This window comes from Mustela putorius, unplaced genomic scaffold (genome assembly GCF_011764305.1).
Source record: "Mustela putorius furo isolate JIRA1106 unplaced genomic scaffold, ASM1176430v1.1 tig00003962_pilon_pilon_pilon, whole genome shotgun sequence".
Taxonomy (NCBI): Eukaryota; Metazoa; Chordata; class Mammalia; order Carnivora; family Mustelidae; genus Mustela; species Mustela putorius.
The window spans coordinates 20,614,530-20,641,038 of NW_025422106.1; the positions used below are offsets into that span (position 1 = coordinate 20,614,530).

General features: G+C 50.7%; 3 protein-coding genes across 10 annotated transcripts; 2 read left to right on the forward strand and 1 right to left on the reverse strand.

Annotated features, from left to right (window-relative positions):
- Positions 1-324: 324 nt before the first annotated feature.
- Positions 325-7,373, forward strand: TMEM97 (transmembrane protein 97). Its single transcript, XM_004747020.3, has 3 exons — positions 325-554; positions 5,634-5,778; positions 6,620-7,373. Exons 1-3 carry the CDS (start codon positions 426-428, stop codon positions 6,877-6,879), a joined length of 534 nt encoding a protein of 177 aa, XP_004747077.1. The 5' UTR covers positions 325-425; the 3' UTR covers positions 6,880-7,373.
- Positions 7,374-8,365: 992 nt separating this feature from the next.
- IFT20 (intraflagellar transport 20) lies at positions 8,366-15,659 on the reverse strand. Of its 6 annotated transcripts, XM_013053556.2 has the most exons (7): positions 15,509-15,640; positions 12,506-12,685; positions 11,877-12,111; positions 11,587-11,715; positions 10,160-10,245; positions 9,516-9,619; positions 8,366-8,488 (listed from the first exon to the last, which is right to left on the reverse strand). In XM_013053556.2, the coding sequence occupies exons 3-7, from the start codon at positions 11,947-11,949 to the stop codon at positions 8,407-8,409; spliced, it is 474 nt and encodes a 157-aa protein (XP_012909010.1). In that variant the 5' UTR covers positions 11,950-12,111; positions 12,506-12,685; positions 15,509-15,640; the 3' UTR covers positions 8,366-8,406. The 6 variants fall into 6 exon arrangements, with proteins under 6 accessions (XP_012909010.1, XP_004747080.1, XP_004747083.1 ...); XM_004747023.3 differs by lacking the exon at positions 12,506-12,685 and having other exon boundaries at positions 15,509-15,658; XM_004747026.3 differs by lacking the exon at positions 12,506-12,685 and having other exon boundaries at positions 11,877-11,923; positions 15,509-15,622.
- A 146-nt stretch (positions 15,660-15,805) lies between these two features.
- Positions 15,806-25,827, forward strand: TNFAIP1 (TNF alpha induced protein 1). 3 transcript variants are annotated; one of them, XM_013053553.2, is made up of 7 exons: positions 15,806-16,036; positions 19,053-19,370; positions 19,948-20,117; positions 20,540-20,629; positions 20,706-20,758; positions 21,537-21,732; positions 23,183-25,827. In XM_013053553.2, exons 2-7 carry the CDS (start codon positions 19,166-19,168, stop codon positions 23,417-23,419), a joined length of 951 nt encoding a protein of 316 aa, XP_012909007.1. In that variant the 5' UTR covers positions 15,806-16,036; positions 19,053-19,165; the 3' UTR covers positions 23,420-25,827. The 3 variants fall into 3 exon arrangements, with proteins under 3 accessions (XP_012909007.1, XP_012909008.1, XP_004747076.1); XM_013053554.2 differs by having other exon boundaries at positions 15,806-15,946; XM_004747019.3 differs by having other exon boundaries at positions 15,807-16,024.
- Positions 25,828-26,509: the final 682 nt, after the last annotated feature.

Consider the following 26,509-nt stretch of genomic DNA (forward strand, 5'->3'; position numbering starts at 1 on the left):
TATAGGTTTGCAGTCAGTGAGCGGAGTACCGAGCTTAAGGGACCACAGCGCGCCCGGGAGTCGGCGGCTAGACGCCCAGCCGGCGGCAGGCCCCAGCGCGCCCCGCGCCAGCCCGCCAGCCCACGCGGCGGGCGAGGGGCCCCACCCCCGTCCCCCGCGGCGCCCCCGGAGGCCAATAGAAATGGTCTGCGGGGCACCGCCTCGACACGCTATACACGGACGAGCCAATGGGCGCGCTCTGAGGCGAGCGCCGCTCCCGCCGCGGCTTCGCAGCCAGCCAATGAGAGTGGCCGGCGTAGCCCTCGAGGGGGCGGAGCGGGCGGCGGGGGCGCGGAGTCCTGGGACGCTGTGCGGGCGAGGGCCCTCTTCCCACGTCGACTGTACAGGCGAGCGCGCTCTCGGCACCTACCCCGCGTAACCAACGGATGATGGGGGCTCTGGGCGCCCGGCGCGGCCTGGAGTGGCTACTGGGCCTCTACTTCCTCTTTCACGTCCCCATCACTCTGCTGCTGGACCTGCAGGTGGTGCTGCCGCGCGAACTCTACCCGGTCGAGGTGAGGGCGACAGTTAGTCCTGTCCGCCAGTCTTCGAGGTTGGGGCCCCTGCGCGCGCTGTGATGGTACGCTGGCGTCCCCAAGAGCTCCCCTCCTCCGCCGGAGCCCCCCGCACCCCGGGTTCTGGTTCTGCTCCCCCTTTCCCTCCCGTCCTCTTAGACCCTTACACTGCCCCGGCCCCTTCTTACCGGTCAACTCGACGTCTTGCTTGGGATTTTCCTTGCCCCAGACCCTTACCCCAAGCTGCTTGGTGCAGACACTTTGGTCCTTTTGAAGACCCTCCTCCCTTGGGTCTGTAAGGTCCGCACCCCCCATCTCTGGTCAGTGGTATTTGAGGGAAGTAGCCTGGGTGAAACCAGTGTCTCAATCACGTGCTGGATCTGTGTATTCTTTGAAAGAGCCCTAAAATACCGTCTAATCACAAAGAGAGAGTGCAAGTGGAATTAGACCCGTAGAACGGGCATGCTTCAGGATCAGGATCCAGCAACTTCAAAAGCTCCTAAGTAAATTAAGGACACCTTCTCAAATCAGCCCTTGTCATTAGGTTCCAGTAAGAATGATCACCTGAGTAGAAATCAGGGCGAAAAGCCCCATTCTCTGGTTGTTGAGTATTCTTTACCCAAAACATTGCTTTAATGCTTGTCATTCCTTCAGGGCAACCGTTTTATTTTCTCTGGTCTTTTTTATGTCTGGCCCCCGTAACCTACCATGAAATTCGTGTCCTCAGTTCTGTGCTTCTCCAGATTGTCTGCAGAACTGTGAGCAAGACTGACTCGTCTACCTAAGCATTTGATTTTGCCTCTCTATGTCTTTAGATGTTTTTTCTCTGTAGAGCAGGGGTCCTTAACTTTAAGTCCAGGAACCCCTTACGGGGTATGCAAATTGTGCCTTGTATTTTTCTGGGAGCAGAGTCTGTAGCTTCCGTTAACTTTTCTAAGGGTCTGACCTTCCCAGAAAGGCCACTGCTCAACAGTGTACCCCACTCCATAGCCCTTTTGTTTGCTTCTAGATCCCAAGCATAACAGGGAAGACTTCTGACCTACCTTTTCTTGAGAAAACTATAGGAATTGATTGGTAAAACATTGAACTGTTCAGACCTGGTTCTTTCAAGAGCTGCCTTGGTATCTTGGGCAAGTCGAGGCTGTGTAGCCTCACCTGCCAAGTAAGAGAGAGCTGAGTGAGCTTGTGAGCTAGCAATACAGGGGTGTGAGTTTCCTCATGCCACTGTAACAAAATACCAGAAACACTGGGGTTTGAAACAACTTACTGGCTCACGGTTTTGGAGTTCAGGAGTTCAAAATGCATCTTGTTGGGCTGGTTCCTTTGCAGATCTTACTGGAGAATCTGTTCCTTGCCTCTTCCAGGTTGTGGTGGCTGCCAGTGTTCCCTGGCTTGCGGACATACCGCCTTCAATCTCTGCTTCTGTCATCGCTTTGCTGCCTTTTCTATAATTCGGGCTCCCTCTGCCCCACATTTATAAGGAGGCACATTCAGAGACAACCAGCTGGCCCGCATAGCTAGCCTCTCCGTCTTAGGACCCTTAACTTAGTCACATCTGCAGAGTTTCTTGTCGAAAAAGGTTAGGTGCAGAGATTCTAGGGGATTAGGACGGCGATATCTTTGGGGGCTGTCATTCCGCCTGCCGCACAGTCGCACTCTCAAGAAGGCCTCCACAGCTGTGCACCAGCTGTTAGTTGCCTGGAAGAAAGGAGAGCCTCGTGTGTGGCTTGCAGAGCCTGTGTGGCCAGCAAAGCTCAGGCAGGCTGCCTGCTCAGTCTTTAATGTGAATCCCTTTAGGACTGGGTACTTCTGTTCCTCCAGGTATTCCTGACTTAACAGCTGGGACTTTATCTTTTCTGAATGTGCTGTTCCCCCAGGTCCTTGCTCCCCACTCACTGAATACAATAAAAATGCATGGAGTGTCATAAAGACCCCATTTAAGCTTATATATTTGATTTGGTAAAGTTTTCTCACCTTTATAATATTGACTTACTGTAAAAGGTCATGGGCCATTGCAAGCAGGATCTGGCCAAATTGTGCGTGTGTGTGTCTGTCTGATGCCATTTGAAGGTGTTAGCAACACGAGGGCATCCTATTTTTAAAAGGCTGTGTCTCTTTTCACTCTTGTTGCTTTGGAGTAGAGTTTGAAGGTTTTGTTGGTTCTTTATGGGGAAATAATAAAATCCTTGAGTTATTCTCAGGTTCTCTTTGAAAAAGTGCCAAATCTTAACATCTGTTGTGTTTTTCTTCCCTACATAGAAGGAATTTTCCCCTAGCACTAAAAAGTTTGCAGAGCTCCCATAATGGTTGGGCTAAAATTTGCCAATTAAATACCTTCCTTGGTTTGAACAGATCAACAATTGGACAAACTCTTACTATGAAACAGTAAGGATTTCATTTGACTTAGAACTTGGAGAAGATGGGGAAGCATTTTGTAATATCATTTGCAGCTGAGGAGCATTGCTTCTGCTACAATAAGGAAAGACGGGGAGCATCTGGGTGGCTCAGTTGGTTAGGCTTCTGCCTTCAGCTCAGGTCATGATCCAGGGTCCTGGGATCGAGCCCCTCAATGAGAAGCCTGCTTCTCCCTCTCCTGCTGTGCTCTCTGTCAAATAAATAAAATCTTCAAAACAAATTTTAAAAAGGTGAGTGTCTATGTGTGAAATCAGTCTGTGCTCTCATTCTTATTTTAAGAGAGAGAGAGGGCATGATCGAGGAGGGGCAAAGGCAGAGGGAGAGAATCTTAAGCAGGCTCCACGCCCAGCAAGGAGCCCAGAATGGGGCTCGATCGCATGACCCTGAGATCCTGACCCGAGCGGAAATCAAGAGTAGGACGCTTGAGTAGGACGCTTAACCAACTGAGCCAACCAGACACCTTCATGCCCTCATTCTAAGGTAGAGAAGTACCTCTGCAACTCATGGTTTAGAAATCCTGTGCAAAGGCCAGGTGAAAAGTTTAATGGGTAAGAGTGGTAAGTTGAGTCAAATGTGAGTCAGGTATAAACCTTTTTTTGGGTCTTAGCTAATAGGAATAATTCTTACTAACAACAGTTGCATGCTGAGATTTTAATAGGATTAAACTTGAATTTCTCTGAATATGGGTTAATTACATTTAATTATGTAATGGTAACATTTACTGTGTGCTTGCCATTGTTCTAAGGACCATGTACATTAAGTCCTTTCATCTTACCAATAGTGAGCTAAGTACTATAATTGGAAAACAAATTCCGTGAGATTAAGCACTTTGCCCAGAGCCAGGAATTGAGCCCCCACGTCCCATGCTCTTCACTCGGCCAAGGACCAATGAATTGCCTTCCATCTGCCCTTATCCAGGCCTTGGTCTGGCATCATGTGGCTATTATGTGACTGTGGGCAGGTGCTTGGGTCCTAATTGATTTACTTCCAGAGCTGGCTGATTAGATTATTTTAAGTTTTGCTAATCTCATCCTGCAGCCCTTAGAAATCACCAGGCTATATAGAACTGTCTGGATTTAGGAAATAGGTTGATCTGAGAGGTTGTATACAAATTGAATAGAAAATGAAATTCAAACAAATCAGAGAATGCCTTGTAAATCTTAAGGTAAATCTTCAGAGCAGGTCATTCCCTTAAATATTTTTTTTAAGAAAATCTAGAAAGCAGGGCGCCTGCATCTGCCTTCGGCTCAGGTCATGATCCCAGGGTCCCGGGATTGAGCTCCGCCTCCAAGCACAGAAGAAATCCTGCTTCTCTCTCTCCCACTCCTGCTGCTTGTGTTCCCTGTCTTGCTGTCAAATAAAATCTTTAAAAAAAGAAAAGAAAATCTAGAAAGCAAAAAAGGACCTTAAATATTTGGTCCAAGTTGCTTGTTCTACTGATGAGGAAACAGAGCCCAGGAGAGGTTCAGGGACTTAAGTTTTATGAGTATTATCTACCCCATTACCACCCTGAGAAGTGCCCAGAAGGAAGCCAAGAGTATTGCTGTAAGATTTTGATTTCAAATCAAGTACGAATTCGGTATCACGTGGTAGATAAACTGGTCATTGAGCCACAGCCTTTCTGAAAGTAAGATCAGGCTAACAAAATGTTTGTTTCTGGATATTTGCTTAAAGGCTACTTTCAGCAGTGAGGCCTTTATTTCACAATAGTGAGCCTTTATCTTTTGATTAAAAATGAACAGGAAAAACATCTTTGGATTTTCCATTACAGGCTGAATTCTGACACTGGAAGTTGCTTTGATTTATCATGAGATCAAGAAACGTTTTTGGTTTTAGAGGCTGGTGTATCAAGACAGGGTGTAAAATGCGACAGACCTTCAGTAGTCTGTGTGATGTGGGGAGCCCTGGGCTTTGGGCCTTTACAAAGGGCACAAAATGGGCAACCTCAAACCTTCCTGCTTCCTTCCTCTGCTGGCAGCCGTGTCTTCACGGATGCACAGTTTCTGATTTAACAGTGGTTAGCGGGGTGGGCAGCCAGCTGGAACCCAGACTGCTAACCGTCAGGCGGTGACACAGCCTAGAAGCTCTGTAGCTTGTGGTTTGGGCAGTGTGTTCTACAAATACCCTCCTGGTCCCCTAAAAGAACACTCTTCAGAACTACAGTAGTTAAGAATGATGAGGAGCTTGAGATTTAGGGATTGAATTGTCTAAAATTGCATCTTCATAGAGGTTAAATTGATCCCCCTTCTTCCGTCCCCGCCACAGCCCCCAACCCACCCCAAAAGGCAAACTCAGTTCATTTCTGTGTTTGAAGAGGTCTGGGCCCTGGAGCCAGATGTGCGGCCGCTCCTGTTCCAGGCTGGATGGTAGGATGCTTTCCACAGCTGTCCTTGACCAGGAAGGAGACTGTTGACAGATCCATTGCCTTTGTGTGCTCATTCCGCCTACTGTGTGCCGACCACCATTGCTCATGACAGCGGGCTGTGTGTTGTCACGGAGTCGTGAACAGATGCTGGGTAACCTAGAGGGCGTGGAAGAACTGAGCAAAGCTTCTCGGAGGATCTAGCGAGTTGTTCGGAAGTGACCACCTGGGCTGTGGTGGGATGGAGCTGCGGCCTATCCCACCAGGTAGCTGTACTCACGGTGACCTTTCTCTTTCCTCAGCTGACAAACCTGCTGAAGTGGTACATGAAGGAGTTCAAAGACCCTCTGCTTCAGGCCCCCCCAGCGTGGTTTAAGTCCTTCCTGTTTTGCGAGCTTGTGTTCCAGCTGCCTTTCTTTCCCGTAGCGGCATACGCCTTCTTGAGAGGTCGGTAACTAGTGGGGAAATCCCATTTTTGATTTTTGAAATGAGGTCCCAGAAATCTTTTGGGAAAGTGTCTTGGCAAAGGGGAGCAGTCCCGGTGAGGGTGACCTCGGGTGGGGTGGGGATGGCAGGAGAGGTCACATAAAAGGACGTTACTTGGGGTGCAGGCCTGTGCCTGTGCTTAGCTGGGAACCTCTCCTGCACCAGGGGCTGCTTGCAGATTGAACTTGTTCCTTTTTATTGTTTGGGTGGGGGGGTTGTTCGTTTGTTTGTTTTTACCCCTGCAGGATTTCCCTTTCATCATTGGCTTTTGTGTTTCTGACTTGGATAGCACCAGACTGGCTTTTATGCAGTAGCATCATCCCAGAAGAGTTTCACTTCTTCTTTATTTTTACACTGTTCCCCTGGGACTAACGCTTTTATAAAGACGGGGGCCGAACTCACGTACATAGTAACTAAGCTCATACACCCTTTTTCCCAGTGGAGCCCCCCAACTCTGTGTCTTGGCAGAAGCTGTTGGTCTTCTCACCTATATGTAATTCCTTAACAGATGCTGTTGGTAGGCCCCGCCCCTGGCCTCGTGTCAACTGTTAATGTCCATTTTACTGCCACAGAGTTGTTCTGAATCCAACTCGAACCCCCGCCCTTGGTTCTCTGGCGGTCCCTGTGCTAGAGCCCCAGCTCTGGGCGCTAGGCGGCATTAGAGCACCCCCAGTCCTCCATTCGTTTGCCCTGGGAGGGGAGGATTCAACTGGAGGGAGTGAGCAGGCATGGAGAAAAATGGGGGGTCCCCCCTAGGGTCATGAGCAGACCTAATGCTTCTCTCCCCCACTCCCCACTTCAGGAGGCCGCAGGTGGATCCGCACCCCTGCAATCATCTATTCCGTTCACACCATGACAACGCTCATTCCAATCCTCTCAACGTTTCTATTTGATGATTTCTCCAAAGCCAGTGCTTTCAAAGGACAAGGACCTAAGACTTTCCACGAAAGACTTACCCTCATCTCTGTCTATGCCCCCTACTTTCTCATCCCTCTTATGCTTCTGCTTTTCATGTTGCGGAGCCCCTACTACAAGTACGAGGAGAAAAGGAAGAAAAAATGAATGACCGCTGTAACGACTGGCCCCAGGGGGAGAAGCCCACAGTGTGGTTTTCCTGTTGGGCCCGGTATGAGGAAAACTGCTCAGAACCCGTCTCCAGTAGCATTTGAAACACACCAGCAACACACAAAGAGCAAGACTCTGGCAGGAGCCACATCAGAACCTCAGGACACTGGCGCCAACAGACCAGTCAGCTGAGCACAGACAGAAGGTTGTGGGCTGGCTTACAGGGAAGCAGTGCCAAATACCTCCCCGTGGCCCCAAGTTCCACTGTGAGCAGGAACAGACCAGATCCCGGATAAACTTCCAAGAAACGTGGTCTGCTTGGCATGTTCATGATTCCCCTGACCCACAGTGCACATGTGATTAAAACCCTTGACTCCTGATTCGTTGCAGCATATCCTTTATCAGCAAAATGAAGAGTGGGATTTCTGGGGTCATTGTTAAGTTTGAAATTATGCCTCTTTAATATGCATTAAAAACTATCATGGTTGGTTTGTTTGTTTGTTTGTTTGTTTTTCCCCTCCACCCTTGGTTGGGGGAAAGTTTCTGCAAGAGGCCTGAACTCAATTTTACTCAAGGGTCAGCGCTGGCCTGACTTACAGAAATGGATTAAGCTTGAAGGTGTTTTGTTTCTATTAAACAGGTCATCCCAGAAAAGACTTTTTTTTTTTAATCCCCTGATTCCTTCTTTCCAAACCTTAATCTTCTATGTTTTTACAGACTACCTGAAATTAAGTCCCTTCCCTCTGAGGTCTGGTTTCTCACACCTGATGTGTCGTGTGTTTCCTGTTGGATAACTGCACATTTCCTGAGAGTTTCGTCATCCTTCCTGGCTTGTTCTCTAAATAAAGGGGCAGCAAGGCATGACATGTCCATTGTGTAAATGCTAGCTTGCTTCACTGGGTTCCTTGCTTTCTCTAAATCATACTCAAGGTCAACTCAAAACACACACACATACCTGTGAACACACATGGGAAATGAGAACTGGTCCTGTCTGGTTCCCTCTTTTTGTCTGTTTTGCTCACAGGCCATGCTGGTCTGCTTGTTGGGAGTATTGTCTGACTCATGTGTCTGGTCCAAATAAAGGCACCTGCTGACCACTGCCTGATTTGTTTCGTGGCCGAGGGAGGGGTGCAGGGTTCTCTCAAGGTGTTAAATGTACACTTTAAGGGCACCAGGAAAAGAGGGAGATCAAAGCATTTGAAAACAATAATTTATTGCTCTTCCTTTCCAAAGCTTTGTGAAATTACAAAAAAAAAAAAAAAAAATCGAGTTTACAGACTGTTCAGGTCAGGTTAAGAATGCCAAGAGTTAAGAGCCTGGACCACCGTGGCCGTGGGTGTTCACCAGCAGCTGCACACGGACATCTGTGACAAGCTCCCTGATTTGTTTACTGCCTTCAGAGATGCTGCGTTCCTTATACACCATCTCTCAGGACATACGTGGGCCATTAGTCAAGTCACTGGAACAGTATAGAGGTTTTTTGGGGTTTTGTTTGGTTTTTTGCCCTCCTATAAAATTTTCAGTTCATTTCTGAAAAATAAATTGGTCAATAAATTCATTTTGTTCTGCTTCTACTTTACACAGAGCTTCATATTCAACCCGATACCTGAAAAACAAAATTGTTAGAAGCCCTAAAAATGGATGAAATAAACCATGCATTTAATTCTTCTAGAGAAGAAGATAAATGATTTAAATGATGCCAAGAAATACTGTGAGTACACAATGTAGAAGTTAGGGTAAGAAAGAACAAAGAGTGGGGTGCCTGGGTGGCTTAGTGGGTTAAGCCTCTGCCTTTGGCTTAGGTCAGGGTCTCAGGGTCCTGGGATCGAGCCCCGCGTCAGGCTCTCCTCAGCAGAGAGCCTGCTTCCCCCTCTCTCTGCCTGCTTGTGATCTCTCTCTGTCTCTCTCTCAAATAAATAAATCTTTTTTTTAAAAAAAAGAACAAAGAGGCAAAGCCCACCCCAGGGCCACACATGAGAAGTCTCCAGCCCCAAGAAGAGTTTTCCTTTAGGAGAACCAGCTGACTCTGGACACTTGCTACCTGAGCTTTCAAGCTCTCAATATTAGAGGTGGTTTTGTATTAAGAAATTTACTTGGGGCGCCTGGGTGGCTCAGTAAATCATCTGCCTTCAGCTCAGGTCATGTTCCCAGGGTCCTGGGATTGAGCCCCCCATTGGGCTCCCTGCTTGGCAGGGAAACTGCTTCTCCCTCTCCTACTCCCTGTTTGTGCTCCCTCTCTCGCCGTCTCTCTCTCTCAAAATCCTTAAAAGAAAAATTGTTTTTTCCTTTCAGCAAATGGAATTTTATTTTTTTAAAGATTTTATTTATTTGACAGACACACAGTAAGAGAGGGAATACAAGCAGTGGGAGGGAGAAGCAGACTCCCGATGTGGGCTCAATCCCAGGACCCCAGAATCATGACCTGAGCTTAAGGCAGATGTTTTATTGAGCCACCCAGGTGCCCCTGTAATTTTATTTTTTAAATCTTCAAATCAGGATGACAAATAAGACACTATCCCTGGAAGACAAGTGAGACACTATCCCTGATGAAGAAGGATAAGAGGTGACCATTCGAGAAGGAAAAATAGAATTGCAATTAAGTAAAGAACTTGCTTTACATCATAACTTCTTACCTTTCAAGCTGCATTTTCTTTTCTGCTATTAGTGCTTGGAGTTGCTGCTGTTGGGCTTCTCTTTGTTTTGCTATAGATTTGAGCAAGTTCCGAGCACCAATGGCCTAGAAAAACAGTATCACCAAAGAAGGTTATGGCTTCATTAAAACGGTCTTCAGCATTAAGTCCTCAGTCAAGGAAGGGCCACTGGGGCTATCTCAGTGTCCAGCTGGCAAGACAGCTGAGCCCCAGAGCCTCAGAAATGAGGAGGAGGACTACCAGCATGACCCCAAGTGCCTGACGACACCCAGACAGCAGTTCTGGAGCAGGTCTACGAGCATCCCCGACTCTGGCACACAGGTGGTCAGCGGCCCATTTGATGTGCCACTTAGCCTGGGGTCATTTGCCAAGTCCTTGACACCCTGCATGCCCACATTGCTTCACTTATAAAATGAGCATAAAACCACCTATCTCGGTGATATGACGGTTAAAGGAAAGAATGACAAAATGTACTGGCATGTAAGAGTTTAACAGAAGGTTAACTGTGCTCGTTACTAAAATCCTGTTTTAAATAAAGAAAAGCCCACACCCTCCTCCCCAAGAAGAAGTCAAGATGGCAGAGGAAGAGTGAATGGGCCAAGATTTGGAAGGCATGCTGATCTTACCTTCATCTTCTCATTTTCTGCTTCTTTTGCAAGCTGGTCAACAAGCTCAATTAAACCGCCAACTATTTTCTGAAACTGGCCAATTTCTTTCAGGGAAAGAACAGAAAAAAAGATTTTATTTTCTCTGCATCCCCACTCCCTCAGTGTTCCCTTATGGCAAGAGGGCATGGCTAACTGCCCCTTCTAAATTGTGTCAAAACAATTTGGTGCCTGCTGACCTAAAGTCTTCTACCCTTAGTCTAAACCAGGAGAAGGGTGGCCAGGTGCCCAGAGCTGGACGAGGGCCCACTGGACTGTGAGTCCCAAATGAGCCAGCCAGTGACTATTAACCTTAGGTATGAGAACCCTGACGTGCCCATCCTCCGCGCACTCTCTCTCCTGCTTTCCCAGGAGTGACAGGAAGCACAAAGGGCCACATTCATAGAAGGACTGACTCAGGACATGAACAGAGCCTCCTGACTAGCCCCAGATAAGGAACTAGATGTCAGTTAATGGTGGTTAGGGGGGCAGGGCCTTGCCACCCATGACTAGAGCTAATACAGAACTCGAAACATTTAAGGGCCTCATCTCCCATTTGCTTCTTTCAGCGTCCTTGGGTGTGGTAGGACCTCATTCTACCGAGGAGTGAACTAGACCCCAGGGAGGAAGGACATCATGCAGTGAGAAGACTGGCCACAAAGCCCACGCTGCCTTTCACCAGCCAAGCGCTGTAGAGACTAAGGAGAGCCTAGAAAGCTCAGAAATCCCTGCTCTTCAACAACAACCACAGAAATCCCTGCTTTAGCAAGAGCTGCTCTGTATTCACAGCCACTGGGCTTACTTGCCTGCTAGAACAGGCTAGGACAGGTGTCCTGGATAACTAGCTAAAAAATTACCTCAGTGAGTCTGTTAAACTTTCAGGAAATCAAATCGTGAGTACCTAACTCTTTCCTACCCTCAAGCCCTAGTTCTGTTCCACGGTTTCTGAGAGCAAAAAAATCAAGGATGGGATAGCCGCTCTCCATTTCACTATTAGTCTTTTTTTTTTTTTAAGATTTTATTTATTTATTTGACAGAATTCACAAGTAGGCAGAGAGGCAGGCAGAGAGAGGAGGAAGCAGGCTCCCCACTGAGTAGAGAGCCTGATGTAGGACTTGATCCCAGGACCCTGAGATCATGACCTGAGCCGAAGGCAGAGGCTTAACCCACTGCGCCACCCAGGAGCCCCTCCCCATTTGTCTTGATCGGTGCTCTGTGTCTGACTACCTGCGAGCATTAGAGAGCAGGGAGACAAGGTCGCTGGTACGTGGGAATTCACAAAGGCCAGACACAACTTCCAGGGAGCCCCTAGGCCCATTCTGGCAGGGACGACAGCTACATGGGGTGTGGGGGCGGAGCACAGTTGACACAAAGCCAAGTGGCACCACATCTCCCCAAATGACACTCACTGTCCACAAAGTCCTTGCATTCTTCCTTGAGCTCTATGGTCTGCTGGGTAACCTCAGGGTCCAACACGCGCAGCTTGTTCAGCTCGTCAAAGTGCAGCCCAGCTTCCCCCAGGATATCCTTGGCCATAGCTGTGAAGAAAACAGCCTCAGTCCCCGATCACTTCCCAGCCACCCAAGGAAATGCCCACTTCCAGCCCAGCCCCACTCCTGCCCCCAGACACCAGTGCCAAAACCCCAGACGCTCCTCCAAAGGCTCCCCTTCCCTCTGCCTCCACCTCTCTGAGCCTCACCTGTTTCCCTTCCGGCTTCCCTAGAGAAGCTCTGCTCTGAAGGGGCGCTAGTGGCAGCCGGGAGGTGTGTCATAGGAGCAAGGGTCAGGAAAGAATAAAGTCCAGTTGCTTGTCACAGGCATCGTTCGTTCAACACACATTTCTTGAGTGCCTACTACATGCCAACACTGCTAGATGCGGGGGGTACAAGGATGAGGGCGACATGGTGCCCGCCCTGGAGGAGCACATAGTTTAGCTGGAGGAAGACAGACATGGAAACTGAGAAAGTATACTGTGTTAAGTGCTTTTACAGAAATATCACGCAAGTGTTGCAGGAGAACAGAGCAGTTAACAGGGTGAGGGAGTAACATTCGAACTAAGTTGTGAGAAGCCATAAGTATATTTGTCCCCAATTATGTACCCACAAGGACATGAGAAAGCTCTTCCAGCACAGCCCTAGCATAACACCAAAAGCAAGTAAAAGAGGACATCTGCATGATTTAAAACTGAGAGTTAAAAAATAAGCTGGGAATAAAGATATTACCCACAATGTCTGCCACAGACATGCTGTCCTGAACGTGGACCAAAGTTGGTTCCATCTCTTTCTAGCAGAAAACACAAAAAGGAATGAAGCATCAGCAAGAACGTACCAAGTGAGGAGGCTAGGGAAAGGCTTCCTGGGCGGAGAAAACAGCACGGACAAGAGTGTGAAGTCACTGAAACAGCCAGAAGACCCAGAAGATGAAAGGACCAAGAATGGAGCTGCAAAGGTCAGCTGGGGCCAGATCAGTAAGACCCTCTGTGTCCAACTCAGGAGTCTGGGTTTCTTTCTGCAGGCAAGAGAATCAGCAGAGAGATCTTTTCCCTTCCCAGGCCACCCTGCATTCCTGGTCCAAAGGATGCCTCAATTCTGGGAAGGACACACGGAAAAATCACTGTTGTTCTGGCAAACAGACGCCCGCGCTGCGCACGCACACACACACACACACACTAAAAAAAAACACACCCTGTCCAAATAGGGAAGCAAGGCTACTTAGGTCTAGCCATTGGCTGCCATACCAATTCCCAAACCCCAGGTGTTCCAAACGCTCTGCCACCACCTGGCCCTGCACCAGCCCATTCCTCTGCTCCCACCTCCCCCAGCTGTTTCCCTTTGGGCTTCCTTAGAGAAGATCTGTCCCAAATGCTGTGATAATGGGAGTAACTTCCCAGAGCAGGTATACCATAGGAGGAGCAACAGTTAAAAAAAAAAAAAATTAAGTCCCCCAGCCACAAGAACTCATTTTCAAGACAGCCCAAAATCCAAATTTAAGATTTTTAAGATTTTTTTTAAGATTTATTTTTTAAGATTTTTTAAAAGATTTTTATTTATTTACTTGTCAGAGAGAGAGCAGAAGCACGGAGAGCTACAGGTAGAACTGGTAGAGCAGGCAGAGAGAGAAGCAGGCTCCCTGCTGAGTAAGGAGCCCAATGTGGGACTCGATCCCAGGACCATGACCCCAGCTGAAGGCAGATGCTTAACCAACTGAGCCACGCAGGTGCCGCCAAATCTGATTTTTTTTTTTAAGATTTTATTTATTTATTCGACAGACAAAGATCACAAGTAGGCAGAGGGGCAGGCAGAGGGGCCGGCAGAGAGAGAGGAGGAAGCAGGCTCCCTGCGGAGCTGAGAGCCCGATGCAGGGCTCGATCCCAGGACCCTGGGACCATGACCTGAGCCAAAGGCAAAGGCTTTAGCCCACTGAGCCACCCAGGCAGCACCAAAATCTGATTTTTAAAGAAAAGTCTTAAATTCAAATAAGGAAAAGCCACATCTAACACTGGGCCAACTAATGCAAGTCTGTAGGCTGCCCGTGTATGACTGTGGCCCAGAGCCCTTGGCCTACTGTACTCCACTGAAGGAACCAGGATAGCATCTTCCTTTTGAAATATTTTAATCATCCCGAGCTTCCTTTTAATCCAGATTTTTAAAAGATTCGTCTTCCTGCTGTTCTGTTACATTTCCACATACAGTCCAAGCATTTAACACCTACAGGACCCAGACCAGCTGCTCTAGAAAGCCTCCAGTAACCTAAGGGATCAAATATCTGCTTCCACTTCCACTCCCTTCCCTGAGAGGATGCATTTATTCAGAAATATTTCTGATCTCTGGGCAGTAAACAATCACAAGTGGTGAGGACAGTATGAGGAAAAGCACATGGGCTATATGAAGCTGCAGCAAGCGGACATAATTCATATGGGGGGAGGATGTCTCAACAAAAGCTTCTTTTTTTTTTAACAATTTTTAAAGGTTTTATTTATTTTTTTTTTTTGAGAGAGAAAGAGAGAGGACAAGCAGGCAGAGGGGCAGAGGCAGAGGGAGAAGCAGGCTTCCCGCTGAGCAGGGAGCCAGACATGGGGCTCAATCCCAGGACCCTGGGATCATGACCTGAGCCAGAGGCAGATGCTAAATTGAGTGAGCCAGCAAGGTGCCCCTCAACAAAAGCTTCTGAAAACTTGACACTCAAGCAGAGACCTAAAGATTATCCAAAAGTTTGCCAAGTGCAGCAGGGAGGAGGCATTCCAGGCAGAAGGAAAAGCATGTGTGAAGATCCTGAGGTGAAAAGAAATGTAGTGTATGCCAAGAGTCGAAAGGCTGGCGTGGTTAAAACCCAGTGAACAAAGGGAAGTGTGGAACAGGGTTAAGTCTAGATGGGAAGGCCAGAGCTGGTTCATGGAGAGCTCTGAAAGCTGCAGTCATGAGCTTGGATTTGATCATAAGGGTAGCGGGCAGCCAGCAGTTCTCAGTAAAGAAGCACAGTCATATCTCCCTTTTAGAACGTTCATTCTGACCTAGGATGGAGAATGAACTGGAAAGAACAACAGGAGGGCAGGTAGGTAGGTGTACTACCTTGTTCATCACTGTAACCCTAGCATCTAGCAGAGTGCCTGCACATACTGGGCACCTGCACTCAGTAAATGTCTGTGGAACGAATGACTGGAAACAGAGAAGGCTGTTAGAGTAACCAAGGCTTGGAGCTGAAGAAAAGTGTTCCAGTTTGCGATGTCACGTAAGTTGATGCCATTTGGTAAAGGACTGACTGGATGTAGGGGTTTGGGGATGAGGGAAGGAAAGAAGCAAGCAAGATTCCCATGTATCGGGCTTGAGCGCCAACTGTATGTTCGGAGGGCAGAGTTGAATGAGATGGATAGGACCGGAGAAGGAGGGCAGGGAGAGGGTTCCCAGCCGACCGTCAGATTTCCTCCCAACTCCCACCACACGTGTCTGGGCATCTGAGGAGCACCGGGCACAAGAACCGCACTGAGCTCCTTAAGTTAACTGCAGCGACACTCTCTCCACGCCCTGGCTCTCCTAGATCCACTCCCGGCCCCGCGAGCAGGCGCCATCCGCGGGGTGAGGGGAAGGGGCACCGTGCACACAGGAAGACCTGGGTGATGGAGCTGGCTGTCCACACTACGTAAAAGCCTTGAACTTATATGAGCTGCAGTTTTCTCACAAGACCATTGCGAGCATCAACGCGGAAAGCTCCAGGTCCAAGGTGGGCGTCGCACCGCTCGCAAAGAATCGCGCGGAATCCCCACGTTTCTTTCGGCCTCTCAGGTTCACTCGCCCCAGGTCAGCCCGCGTCCTCCGACCCACACTCGCTGCCTACCTGCCAACCCCCGTAGCGGCGGCACGCTGCCGCCCGGGCTGATTCCCGCAGCCCGGTTCTCTCCCGGGTCAGCGGCAACCGGTGCCTCGCCCGCCGGCCTCAGCTGCTGCCACGGATACAGGACGTGTTTACCCGTAACGTCATTACCTGACCGCGGAAGTACTTACCTCGCCCAACCCGCAGAGCCTGCTGGGAAACAGGCCTGAGAGGAGGAACGGCTGCCTACAAGATCCAGAGGCCTTTGCGCCGGAAAGGCTGCCGGAAGTAGCTGAGCGCTCAACCCGAAATGCTCTTAGGGGCCCCTCCCTCCCCCGTGATTGGGTTCTGGGCTGGGCCAGCTTTGGAGTCCCAGGTTGAGGGGCGGGTGGGGTTTGGCCGTGGCTTAGGGCGGAGACCGCGGGAGGAGGATGTGAGCTCACAGCCCCGGATTGCTGGCGGGTAGGCAACCACAGCCCAGGGCGGCGCGGGGTCGGCTTGCAACCCAGCTGAGAGGAGAAGCGCCCCCGCCCCGGGACGGTGAGAGCCGGGGTGCGGATGCCCTGGGGGGCAGGATGGACGGGTCCCGAGCTGGAGCAGAGATTCCCACCCAGTCCTGGGGAAAAGGCGTGGGACCGCGCAGGGGAGATGGAGAGCTCAAATCCTCCACTGGGATGGGTGTCAGAATCGGTCTCAGTTTCTCGGTCGTGAGGAGGGGCTGCGGGCCGGGGAAGACTCACCACAGATCAGAGAGCTGGGTCTCGCTAAATCTTTCCAAACCCTTTGGACGGAGCTTAAGATTTACACCTAGGATTTCTGCTAGATCCGCCCCCTCTATCTAAGATCGGTTACCCGCCCGGCACCACCGAGTGTGATGGGTTTCTGGGTACTTCTTCCTTTAGGACTCCACCTTCTATGGCAGTGGTTGTCCTGCTCTTTAATCTACTTAGGTTCCCATTACCCTTGCTTAGAGAGACTCGGATACGCCCTCTGCCCCAGGCAACCCCAAATATCCACACACAAAGTCCGGAAGGAACAGCGGTGAGGCTATCAATGGAAACTTCATTCTCATTGGAATTACTTACTGAGGCGTCACCTGCCACAAGATTCCTGGAGCCCAGTGGTCTGGGAGCCCAATGGTCTGGAAGGAATCCGAGCGGGCGGCATCTGAGCTGACGTCATCCAGGGGCTCAAAGCAATTGCTTTGTAGGCCCTGTTGGCCACTGCCTGGCCTTGAGTTCCTTTACTTTGGCAGAACGTTATGTGTGCTTGCTTTGAACCTGGGGAAACTGGAGCTAGACCCAAAGTACATTGGGAACTTGCTAAAACCTGTTAAGGAGTGGACTTATGCCTTTGGGGTGAGCCGAGGAAGGTGAGGTGATTTCATACTATTCAGGTGTTACTTAGGGATTAGGAAATCTGCTGGCAAGGGTTCATCTCATCCATACTCCATCCTTGGGGCAAATGAGAGACTCCTGGACAAACCACTGAAGAAATTAGGTACTTCACAAAGCACCCGCTCTGGTCCTTCCTTGGATATTCTTCCTAGGGGCCTACCTAAATCTTTTTAGGGACAGTTTTCAGTCTAACAAACTGACATATATTAAATGCTTTCTTCCTAGGGGCTTACCTAAACCTTTTTAGGGACAGTTTTCAGTCTAACAAACTGACATATATTAAATACTAAATATATTAAATGCATGGCATTGTGCACTGCTTCTGGATCTCAATTACAGGAGGCGGCATGCAACCGTTAAGCTTTTGCATGTTGTGAGGACTACCAGGCAATTTCGCCTTTTTTTCTGTCTGTTACCAACACTGCAGTCCGAGCCTCCATTTCCTCTGGTATTCCCGCTTGCTCTCCTGCACCCTTATGATCCGTTCTCTACCAGGCAGCCGGAGTGATCTTTTCAAAATGTAAATAACTCAGATCCTGTCACTTCCTTGCTTCAAACCTCCAACTGATGGCCATCACAATTAGGCAAACTTTTTCATATGAAGCAGCCCCTGCGTTGTCTGACTTTACATCAAGCCAGCTTCCCCCTTTTCTATGCCCTAGACATCTTGGCCTTAGTTCTGTTCCTAAAACTTGTGGCTAACTGAGAAACTTTGCACTCACTCTTCCATCCATCTGGAATGCTCTTTCAGACTTCAGCTAGAATGTCCCCTTCCCAAAGAGGCTTTCCCTGGCCCCATCCATCTTAGGACTTCTCCCTAGTCACTCTCTTATCACTAGCTTAGTTGTTGCATTTCTTACCATCTGGAACTGCTCGCATATTTATTTTCTTGCTTATTACGTATATCTTCCCCCTAGAATGTAATCTCTGTGAGGCCATGACTTACTTGTTCTCTTCTGTATCCTCAGTGCCTGGCACATAACAGGGGACAATAAATGCTAACTCTTACTATTTTTATTCTTGTTAACGTTATGTTGCTTCTTTGTACTCCTTGAAGGCAAGGCCCCTATCTTTCCATCTCTCTGTCCCTACTCAGCACTCAGTCTTATTTTCCGCTGTATGAATTAAACGAAGTAATGTGGCTTAGGTCGCCTAGACTAGTACCTAGAACATAGTAAACCTGCAGTGAATGTTTGCTCTTTTTTTCCAGTGGATGAATTGTAGTGATTCCTTAGAAAACCAAGATATAATAAAGAATCCAGCTCACGAGGGGTGACCTAGCTCTACCCTCCTTTGCTTCCCTAACTCCTCCCTCCCATGAATGCCTATCAGTGTTTCAGTTTCCAGATCACTTCATAGTTGTTTTGAGATTTACCATCTGATCTTTTTGAGCCCCTTCTCCCCAGTCTTGTGGGCAGGGAAGAAAGGAAGAGATAGGGCTGGGCCTCCTCTCAGGAAGAGGTAAAAATAACCATCCTGTCGTTGTTCTGTCCTGGAAAATGGTGACAATTTCAGGAACCTGGGACAGGGCTGGGACCCACAAAGGGGAAGGTCAGGAAACTCCACTGGGGCCAGGGGAACCTCTGCCAGGAACACTGGCCAGTTCCCTCCAGCCTGGCTCATTCCCTGCTCTCCTAAAGCTGCTTTTACTTTGCTTCCCAAAGCCAGACTGCGGTGGTGCTCAAAGTCAGCCCTAGTACAGGCTGCTTCTGAGGCTGGAATATTTAGAAAGGAAGTACATCCTGTCTCCCTCTGGCTCCTGGGAATCTCCTGCATTGGCAGGATTCCCGGTACGTTTGGTGGGAAGTCTTGGGTCCTGGGAACGAGAATTGGACTGTGGTTCCCCAGGGTAAAACTTCAGCTGCCCCGTCTACTCCTCAAACCGTCTCAGACTAATGCCAAGGGTTTGCGTGTCCTCCTTGCTGCTGAGAGCTGAGCTGAGGCTCAGGGAGGCCGGCGAGATGGGCAGGCTCTGGGAGACTGCGCTGGTTCCTGGTACCATAAAGAAGAGCAGGGATGTCTTCTCTTGCTGTTGCCTCAGGCCTTAGCCTCTGCCAGGGAAGTTCTTTGCTTGTCAAGGAGAGAATGACTGCATGGTCTCCTCCCGTCCCCTTTCAGCTGAGGGCTTTGCTCGGCTAACTCCTGTCTTCTCTCCCATCTCCTGCTCACAGTGCTGAGAGTATGAGGCTCTGGCCTCCACTGGCCACTCACTCGTGATCCTTCCACCACGGCGGAGCCTTCCAAGCCGACCTCCTGCCGTGTGGTGATCTACCTGCAGCGGGAGATGTCAGGGGACACCTGTCTGTGCCCAGCCTCGGGGGCCAAGCCCAAGCTGAGCGGCTTCAAGGGAGGAGGCCTGGGCAACAAATACGTCCAGCTCAATGTCGGGGGCTCCCTGTACTACACCACCGTGCGGGCACTAACCCGGCACGACACCATGCTCAAGGCCATGTTCAGCGGGCGCATGGAGGTGCTGACCGACAAAGAAGGTGAGGCATCGGGGCTCCTTGGGCCAGCTGAGGAGGGAAGGAAGTGTTCCTGAGGAAGCGAGTTTGGGGCAGGGCTCAAGCGTGGCAGGTCTAGACTCTAGATTCCCTCTTTCTGTTACCCAGTGCAGATCTCCTTCACCTGGAGTCTTGGGTAGAGCCTCAGAATTCTCGGAGGTTGTAGGTGGAAAGGTGTGCACTTACACATTTTCCAGGTTGAAGATCCATACTTCTTAAATATTTCCAAAGGACTAGATGCTTCCGAGAACCACGGCTGTAGTGAGTGGGCAGGACACAGAAGGCAGGCAGGTCCTGGCACTGTCCACGTGGCCAACGGTGGGCCTGAGCGCTCCTGAGCTGAGACCTCCATGGGCTGCCGCGTTGCCTGGAAGGCCTCTGTCCCCCGCAGTCCAGGCCAGCCCGGTGGAAGAGAACAGCCACAGAACAAAGAGCTGGAGGTGGTGTTCCTGCTCCTGTGACCCTGTGCTGCGGGCCGCCCCCAGGCTAGTCAGGTGGCCTTTGCCCGCTGCTCATTTGTGGAGGCAACGAGTAACCCTGTGCGGCCTGTCTGAATCCTTAGGCTGGATCCTCATAGATCGATGTGGGAAGCACTTCGGCACCATTTTGAATTACCTCCGAGATGACACCATCATCCTCCCACAGAACCGGCAGGAAATTAAGGAACTGATGGCTGAAGCCAAGTATTACCTCATTCAGGGGCTGGTGAGCGTGTGCCAGACTGCTCTGCAGGTATGGAGCTGAAGAGGGCTCAGGTCGAGGAGGTTTGGGGTCAGCTTCTCCCTGCAGGGCCATCAAGGTCCAGTTCCCAGAAGGTCGTGTGACTGGTAGGGTTGGGAGTCCAAATCTCACTGTCAGATATGCGGGGTGCTGCCCAGGCTGAGGATGCTGGCAGCCAGTCATTTGGAAGGTGGTGGACTTGGGCAGTAGGGAACTGAGCCTAGTTTCCAGTTTCTCCACCTTGGTATCTGGATTTTAGGTTTTCTGGAAATGGGGTTCTGCCTGCCAACTGGCAGTTCCTATGGCCAGATGCCTCCTCGACAGGCAGAGGGTAGCCTTGGCAGAGGGGCTCCAACAGCTCCTGGGGAAGGCCTGTCTTAGCCTGGCAAGCAGGAGAGCTCAGAAAAAGATTCTCAGTTGTGTGTGTCACCCAGGACAAGAAGGACTCCTACCAGCCTGTGTGCAACATCCCCATCATCACCTCCCTGAAAGAGGAAGAGAGGCTCATTGAATCCTCCACCAAGGTACTGGGACCCCGGTGGGCTGCGGGCAGGGGAGGATGGGACCCTGGCCTGGCCCTCACGCTCTCCTCCCTCCCAGCCCGTGGTGAAGCTGCTGTACAATAGAAGCAACAACAAGTATTCCTATACCAGGTAGGGTGGGCAGCTGGGGGTTGGGGGGTGCAGGGCTTGGGGAAGGGCGGCAGAAGTAGCTAGAAGGACTAGGCAGCCAGCCATGGGGCAGGAGACCTGAGAGAAGCCACCTGCATTCCTGGCACGGTGGGCTCGGGTCTGGGTCTTGAGGAGGGAAGAACAAAGAGAGAAGGGAAGTGAGGGCAGAAGCGTTTGGAACTGGGTGCTGGGCCCTGGCTGGGATCTAAAGGAGAACGAACCGGAAACCACCCCCACCCCCTCACCTCCCCCCACCCCCCTCCTGTCAGGCAGCACGCCAGGGGTTTTCCCAGAATTAGCTTCTGGGGTGGAGGAGGGACCCTGGAAGCCCATAGCTGGGATTCCTCCTAAGCCAAGCTCTGTGCTTCACAGCTGGGCCACCCTCTCCCTTGCCCAATGTCCCCTCAGCCAGCCACAGTTAGGTAGACGCCGAAGGCCACGGACTCAGGGAGTCCCCGCAGACAGACGTGTTGCCGGCATCCCCCCTACAGCCAGGGAACCAACCCTCCTGCCGTGATGGCTGCGAGCCTCCCTCCTTCAGGGCCAATGGGAGGAGACCACCCTCCCTCAGTTCTCCCTGCTTTAATTTCCGAACAACTCCCCTCCTCTTCCTCACAGGCCCCCAAACCCAGAGGGTCCCATCTGACCTCTTGACTTTTCCTCAGTTCTGCGTGATGGGGAGGAGGGGACACACCCAGTCAGCACCCTCTCTTGTGCTAGATCTCATTCCCAGACCCACTGGCCTTCTTGGGTTTTCCAGCAACTCGGACGACCACCTGCTGAAAAACATCGAGCTGTTTGACAAGCTCTCCCTGCGCTTCAATGGCCGCGTGCTCTTCATCAAGGATGTCATTGGTGATGAGATCTGCTGCTGGTCCTTCTACGGCCAGGGCCGCAAGCTGGCCGAGGTGTGCTGCACCTCCATCGTGTATGCCACGGAGAAGAAGCAGACCAAGGTGTGGGGGGGCCTCCCTTTGCTCAGGCGGGGGCAGGACGCAGCCCAGGGCAGCCCCAGCTGGGCCTTTCATCACCAGGAGCGAGAGGGCATTCGGTTTGCTCTGTTTTCCCCAGACTCACATGATGGTGCTGGGCAAGGACAAAGTCAGTTCGGGGAGTTCAGGGAATGGCCTGGGAATGCTTTGTCCTGGTCAGCTGAGAGGCAAGAACAGCATGGTGTGGTGGGAAGGACTGGGTCTTTGGAGTTGGCCCAATTTAGGTCTGAATTCTGGTTCTACCGTGGACTTGTTTTCTGGCCTCATACAAGCTGTTTAAAGCAGCAGGGCCTTAGTTTCCTCGCCTGCAAACAGGGGCCTGATGGTATGCAGTCAGTAGAAGTATTAGGAGAACGTGACAGTTCCTAGGAGCAGCAATGTAGGGTCTGATCGCCTCTCTGGCCCCAGCTAGTCAGGCATTTCTGGTTACCAGCTCATCCCCTATAACAATGAGGATGCTGGCAGCCAGTCATTTGGAAGGTGGTGCAGCGCCAGGTGCATGTGAGGGATTTGACAGGTTAACAGTTAACATTTAACACTTAACGCAAACTCAGCAAACCCTGTTCTCCCCATCTGCAAGCTGTTGGTGTTCTCCCCAGAAGGGAGCTGCACCCCCCCCCGACCCCGCCCTGTGTGTGTAACAGAGAGGGCAGAGTCCTCTGCTGGGCCGGGAGGGTAGCCCACTCGGAGAGTGGTGGATGCAAGGGGCTCGGAGCAGCCAAGCTCGTGTAGCACCTGCTCAGCCCCCAGGCCCCTGAACTGCACAGGGCCATCTGAGGTTTGTGGGGGGACAGCTTACAGGAGGTGACCCTGCTTCCCCCTGGCATTTTGGGGGTGCGGACTCCTGTGTGCACTTAACAGAGGATTCCAAAACAGGTCACCTTCCTGAGTATTTTGTCTTTTGTGAACTTTGACTCCTCACAGCACACCTGTGAGACAGGCAGGGCTGGAGCATTCTCCGCACTCGACAGCTGAGCGAACAGAAGTCAGGTTAGGCTAGAATCCAGCTACCCTCTGTCTTTCATGTTCATACCAAGTCTCTGAAGTAGGTTTGGCCCTGGTTTTATGCGAGAGGAAACTGAGACCCTGCCACTCATAATTGCTGGAGCAGTATTTAAGCCTGGCTCTGAGCACAAGGCCAAGGCCCTAACCTCCCCACATGCTAGCCTGCTCGTCTGGGGCTGGGCGGGGCACGGGTGGCATGCTAGTCTTTGACATCCTTTTGTCCACCAATCCAATTCCCCACATCTCCAGAGAGAGGCTTCCCCTCCCTCACGAGATGGAAAGCCACCTGTCTTGGGAGAGCGTTTGGGAGGAACTTAGCCAGCCCAGGGGCAAGGGCCCTGCCAGTCAGGGCCCTTGCAGCCTCTGTGGAATGAAACCTCACTTGGTCCTCTTGTCCCCCTGAGCCCAGGTGGAATTCCCAGAGGCCCGCATCTATGAGGAGACACTCAACGTCCTCCTCTATGAGACCCCCCGAGTCCCTGACAACTCCTTACTGGAGGCCACCAGCAGGAGCCGCAGCCAGGCTTCCCCCAGTGAAGACGAGGAGACCTTTGAACTGCGGGACCGGGTCCGCCGTATCCATGTCAAGCGCTACAGCACTTATGATGACCGGCAGCTTGGCCACCAGTCTACACATCGCGACTGACAAGACCCTCAGGGAGTCAGGGCATGGGACACCCTGTCTCCCGTCCTGTGGAGCCCTGCCCCGTTGGCCACCCCACGCTGCTGCTGGCTCGGTTTCTGCTCCAGTACCCAGAAGCATGACAGGAGGGCAGAGGTCCTGGGCAGGAGAGGGACCACATTCCTTTGCCCTGCTCCCTGAGTACTTCAGGATGACCTAAGTCCTGGACCCTTTGCTCACCCTTCCTGACAGGGAGCTGTGTCTGCCCCTGGGGCAACTGGGCTGACCTGCCCATGTCCCATGAGAACAGTCCCCTTGACCCCTTGCTGAGTGTCCTTTGGCTCTACTGAAGGGGCTACCTTTAAGGCCTCTGGGGAGGTCCGTGGGGAATGGGCTCATTCTGGTGCTGTGGAGGCCCAGTTTCTTATAGAAGGTGGGGCTTCTTTTTCCTTGAGGTCTTTAAGCACAGGCTTTATAACTTTGGTTTTTAAAAAATTACCTAGGAAATGAATAGCGTGAACTCTAATAATGAGGTGACTGGGCATTTGTGCCACCCCTCTAGGGTGCCAAGACCCTGGGTAGGGCTGAACCCATGGCCTTCCTTGATGCCTTTGGCATCTATTTCTTTAAAGCACTTTGTACTCTTATTCAGTTTGTGTTCTGCCCTGACCCACATCATCTTTTTCTGACTCTAACCCCTCTTCCCTGCAGAATCAATCTGAGAGGGGCTAGAGAAGCAATAAAACAAAACAAAAAACTGACTAGCTTTGGCTTTGCTGGACTGGCCAAGCAGCCAGCCCAGAGAGCATGCAGGAAAGGATATTTAGGTTGGGAACTGTGGTCCTAATGATGCCCATGAGAAAGGACATTTTAAGGTCACATAATAGACTCCTAGGGCTTAACATGATTGCTCTTTTGGATTCTCTTGCCCTCAGCTACAAGGCATGCTTTTGCTTTGCTTTCTGGAAACCCAAAGGGCCATTACAGGGGCCAGGAGCATGAGCCACAGTGGGAAGGCAGTGGAGCCCATAAGCGCTGCACTCGGATGCCCATCAGCTGAGGTCAGTGACCACCAGCTCCGTGTTCCCAGCAGCCCTGTGCAGAGGTGGCATGTGCTTGGTTGTGGAGCCCCTGCCTGCCCCATATTACTGGTTTTCTGTCCCCGCTGAGGATGGTGGTTCTGCCCAGCGCTGAGTCTGGACAGAGGGTGATGGGAGCAGCCTAAATCCCTTCGGAGGCGGCTTAACGTGGCTGTGGAGCTGCCAAGCCCCAGCTCTCAGGCAAGGTGCAAGTTCCTCCTTGGGGCTTTTTCTCACTACCTGCTGTTTAGCTTGGCCCTTGGGAGACTGCTTATCCAAATTCTTTTCCAAAGGAATACCATCAGGGAGGGACTGTGCAGCTGGCCTAAGAAAATGCCATACCTCATAGCTGCTGAGCAGTAGCTACTCTGAAAGGAGCACAGGTTATTAGGCTCCTCTCCCCTGACAACTGTCACTCCAGCTAAGTGGCCTGCTTGTGGCCGACCCGATGGAGCCTATAGGCAAATGCCAGGCCCACGGTTCGCAGACACCCACAAGGACCTGAAATGACATGATGAGGCTGGGGAAGTGTGACTAACCATGTATTTTTATACTTGTCACAGCCTTGAATGTGTAGATTTTCCAGTGAGACACCCTGGTCATCAGCTCAAAACACTTCTTCCAGCCCTGAGTGGAGTAACTAGATGAAGACAAATCTTTTTCTTTGGCCAGATTCCGGCCTCTGGCTTTGTGGTTTTCCCACAGAGACTGGAATGCTTTCTGCCTGAGGCCACTGGCCTATTTCCTCTGCTATCCTCCTGAGGCCCTCAAATACTCAAAGCACCAGCTTCCCACTGAGGTATTTTAGTGCTTGTTCTTTGACAGCCCCAGCCCCAGCCTCTCTGCTACTTTGACATTTAGATCCTCAGCTGTCTCAGTGGTGACTTGCCTTTCTTCCCAAGAAAGCACAATAATCCTGGACTGATCAAAAATATCTCCCTGGTCTTAAGAAAAATACTAATACTAACGTTTAAATCACTGAAGTAATCTTAGCTTCTTTAATCAGACTTTGTGGCATAAGGGTTGGGGGAATTTTCTTTGCGCTTCTCAGCCCCATTCAGAAAGCAGCTCTCAGCCATGTGAATTTTTCAACCTGGAGCAGCCCACAGGAACGCAAACCAGGAGTGTGGATGAAGATCAAACCTTGTCAGTTTCTAGAAAACTGGAAGCCTGCTGTTTACCACTGGTACCGGGACTGGGCTTTTCTCCATTTCTTATCTGACCAGTGTCTGCCTAAAGGATGGCCCAGGTCCTGCCATGAGAGAACATCCCCTTTGTCACTTACCTGCAATCCCTTGTTGCTCAGCACAGGTGAAAACAAACACTAATTTCTAATAAAACTGTGTTACAGTGCTGGGGTACAGAGCCGTGCTTGCAGTGACCAGAGTTGGGTCAGCTCACTGTTGTAGACCTAGCTCTTGTTTTCCTCCCGTTCACCACCTTCCTTGCGTTCTGAGTCCGAAATCCTATTGCACTCAGTTGCCCTGCAACCCAGGCTCCCCCTGGTGGAGGATTAAGGACAACACTAATAAGGGCTGGAACTGAGATTTAATATTAAGAATAAAACGACCTCTTTAACAATCACTATGGTAGTAGAGAAGCAGGAATCCCTACGATTCAGGGGGAAATGCAGCACATTTCATCTCTGCTCTTAAGGATCTGTGAGCAGCTCAGAAAGTAGCTTGGCTCAGTTGCCATTCATACATATCTAAAGATTCTCGGCTGAGTTTTTCCATTTGTGGTCTGCAAAGGCCTGACAAACACAGGCTCGTGGCTGGCAGGCCTATTATTCCAGGGACCTCACATGGCTTGCCCCACTCCTTCCCAGGACCAAGGAGGCCAGCGATGCCAACGGCTGACCAGTGCGGAGAACTCCGAGCCTGATGGTGGCCTCCTGCTCAGCATTTGGCAGAGGGTAAAGAAAACAAGAGTCCAATCTAGCCCTCACCTCACTGGCTGAGAGGCACCATGACCCTGGGAGATGTTCAGCCAAGTCCGAGCCTCAGGGGAGAAGCATACACTCTTAACAGATGGG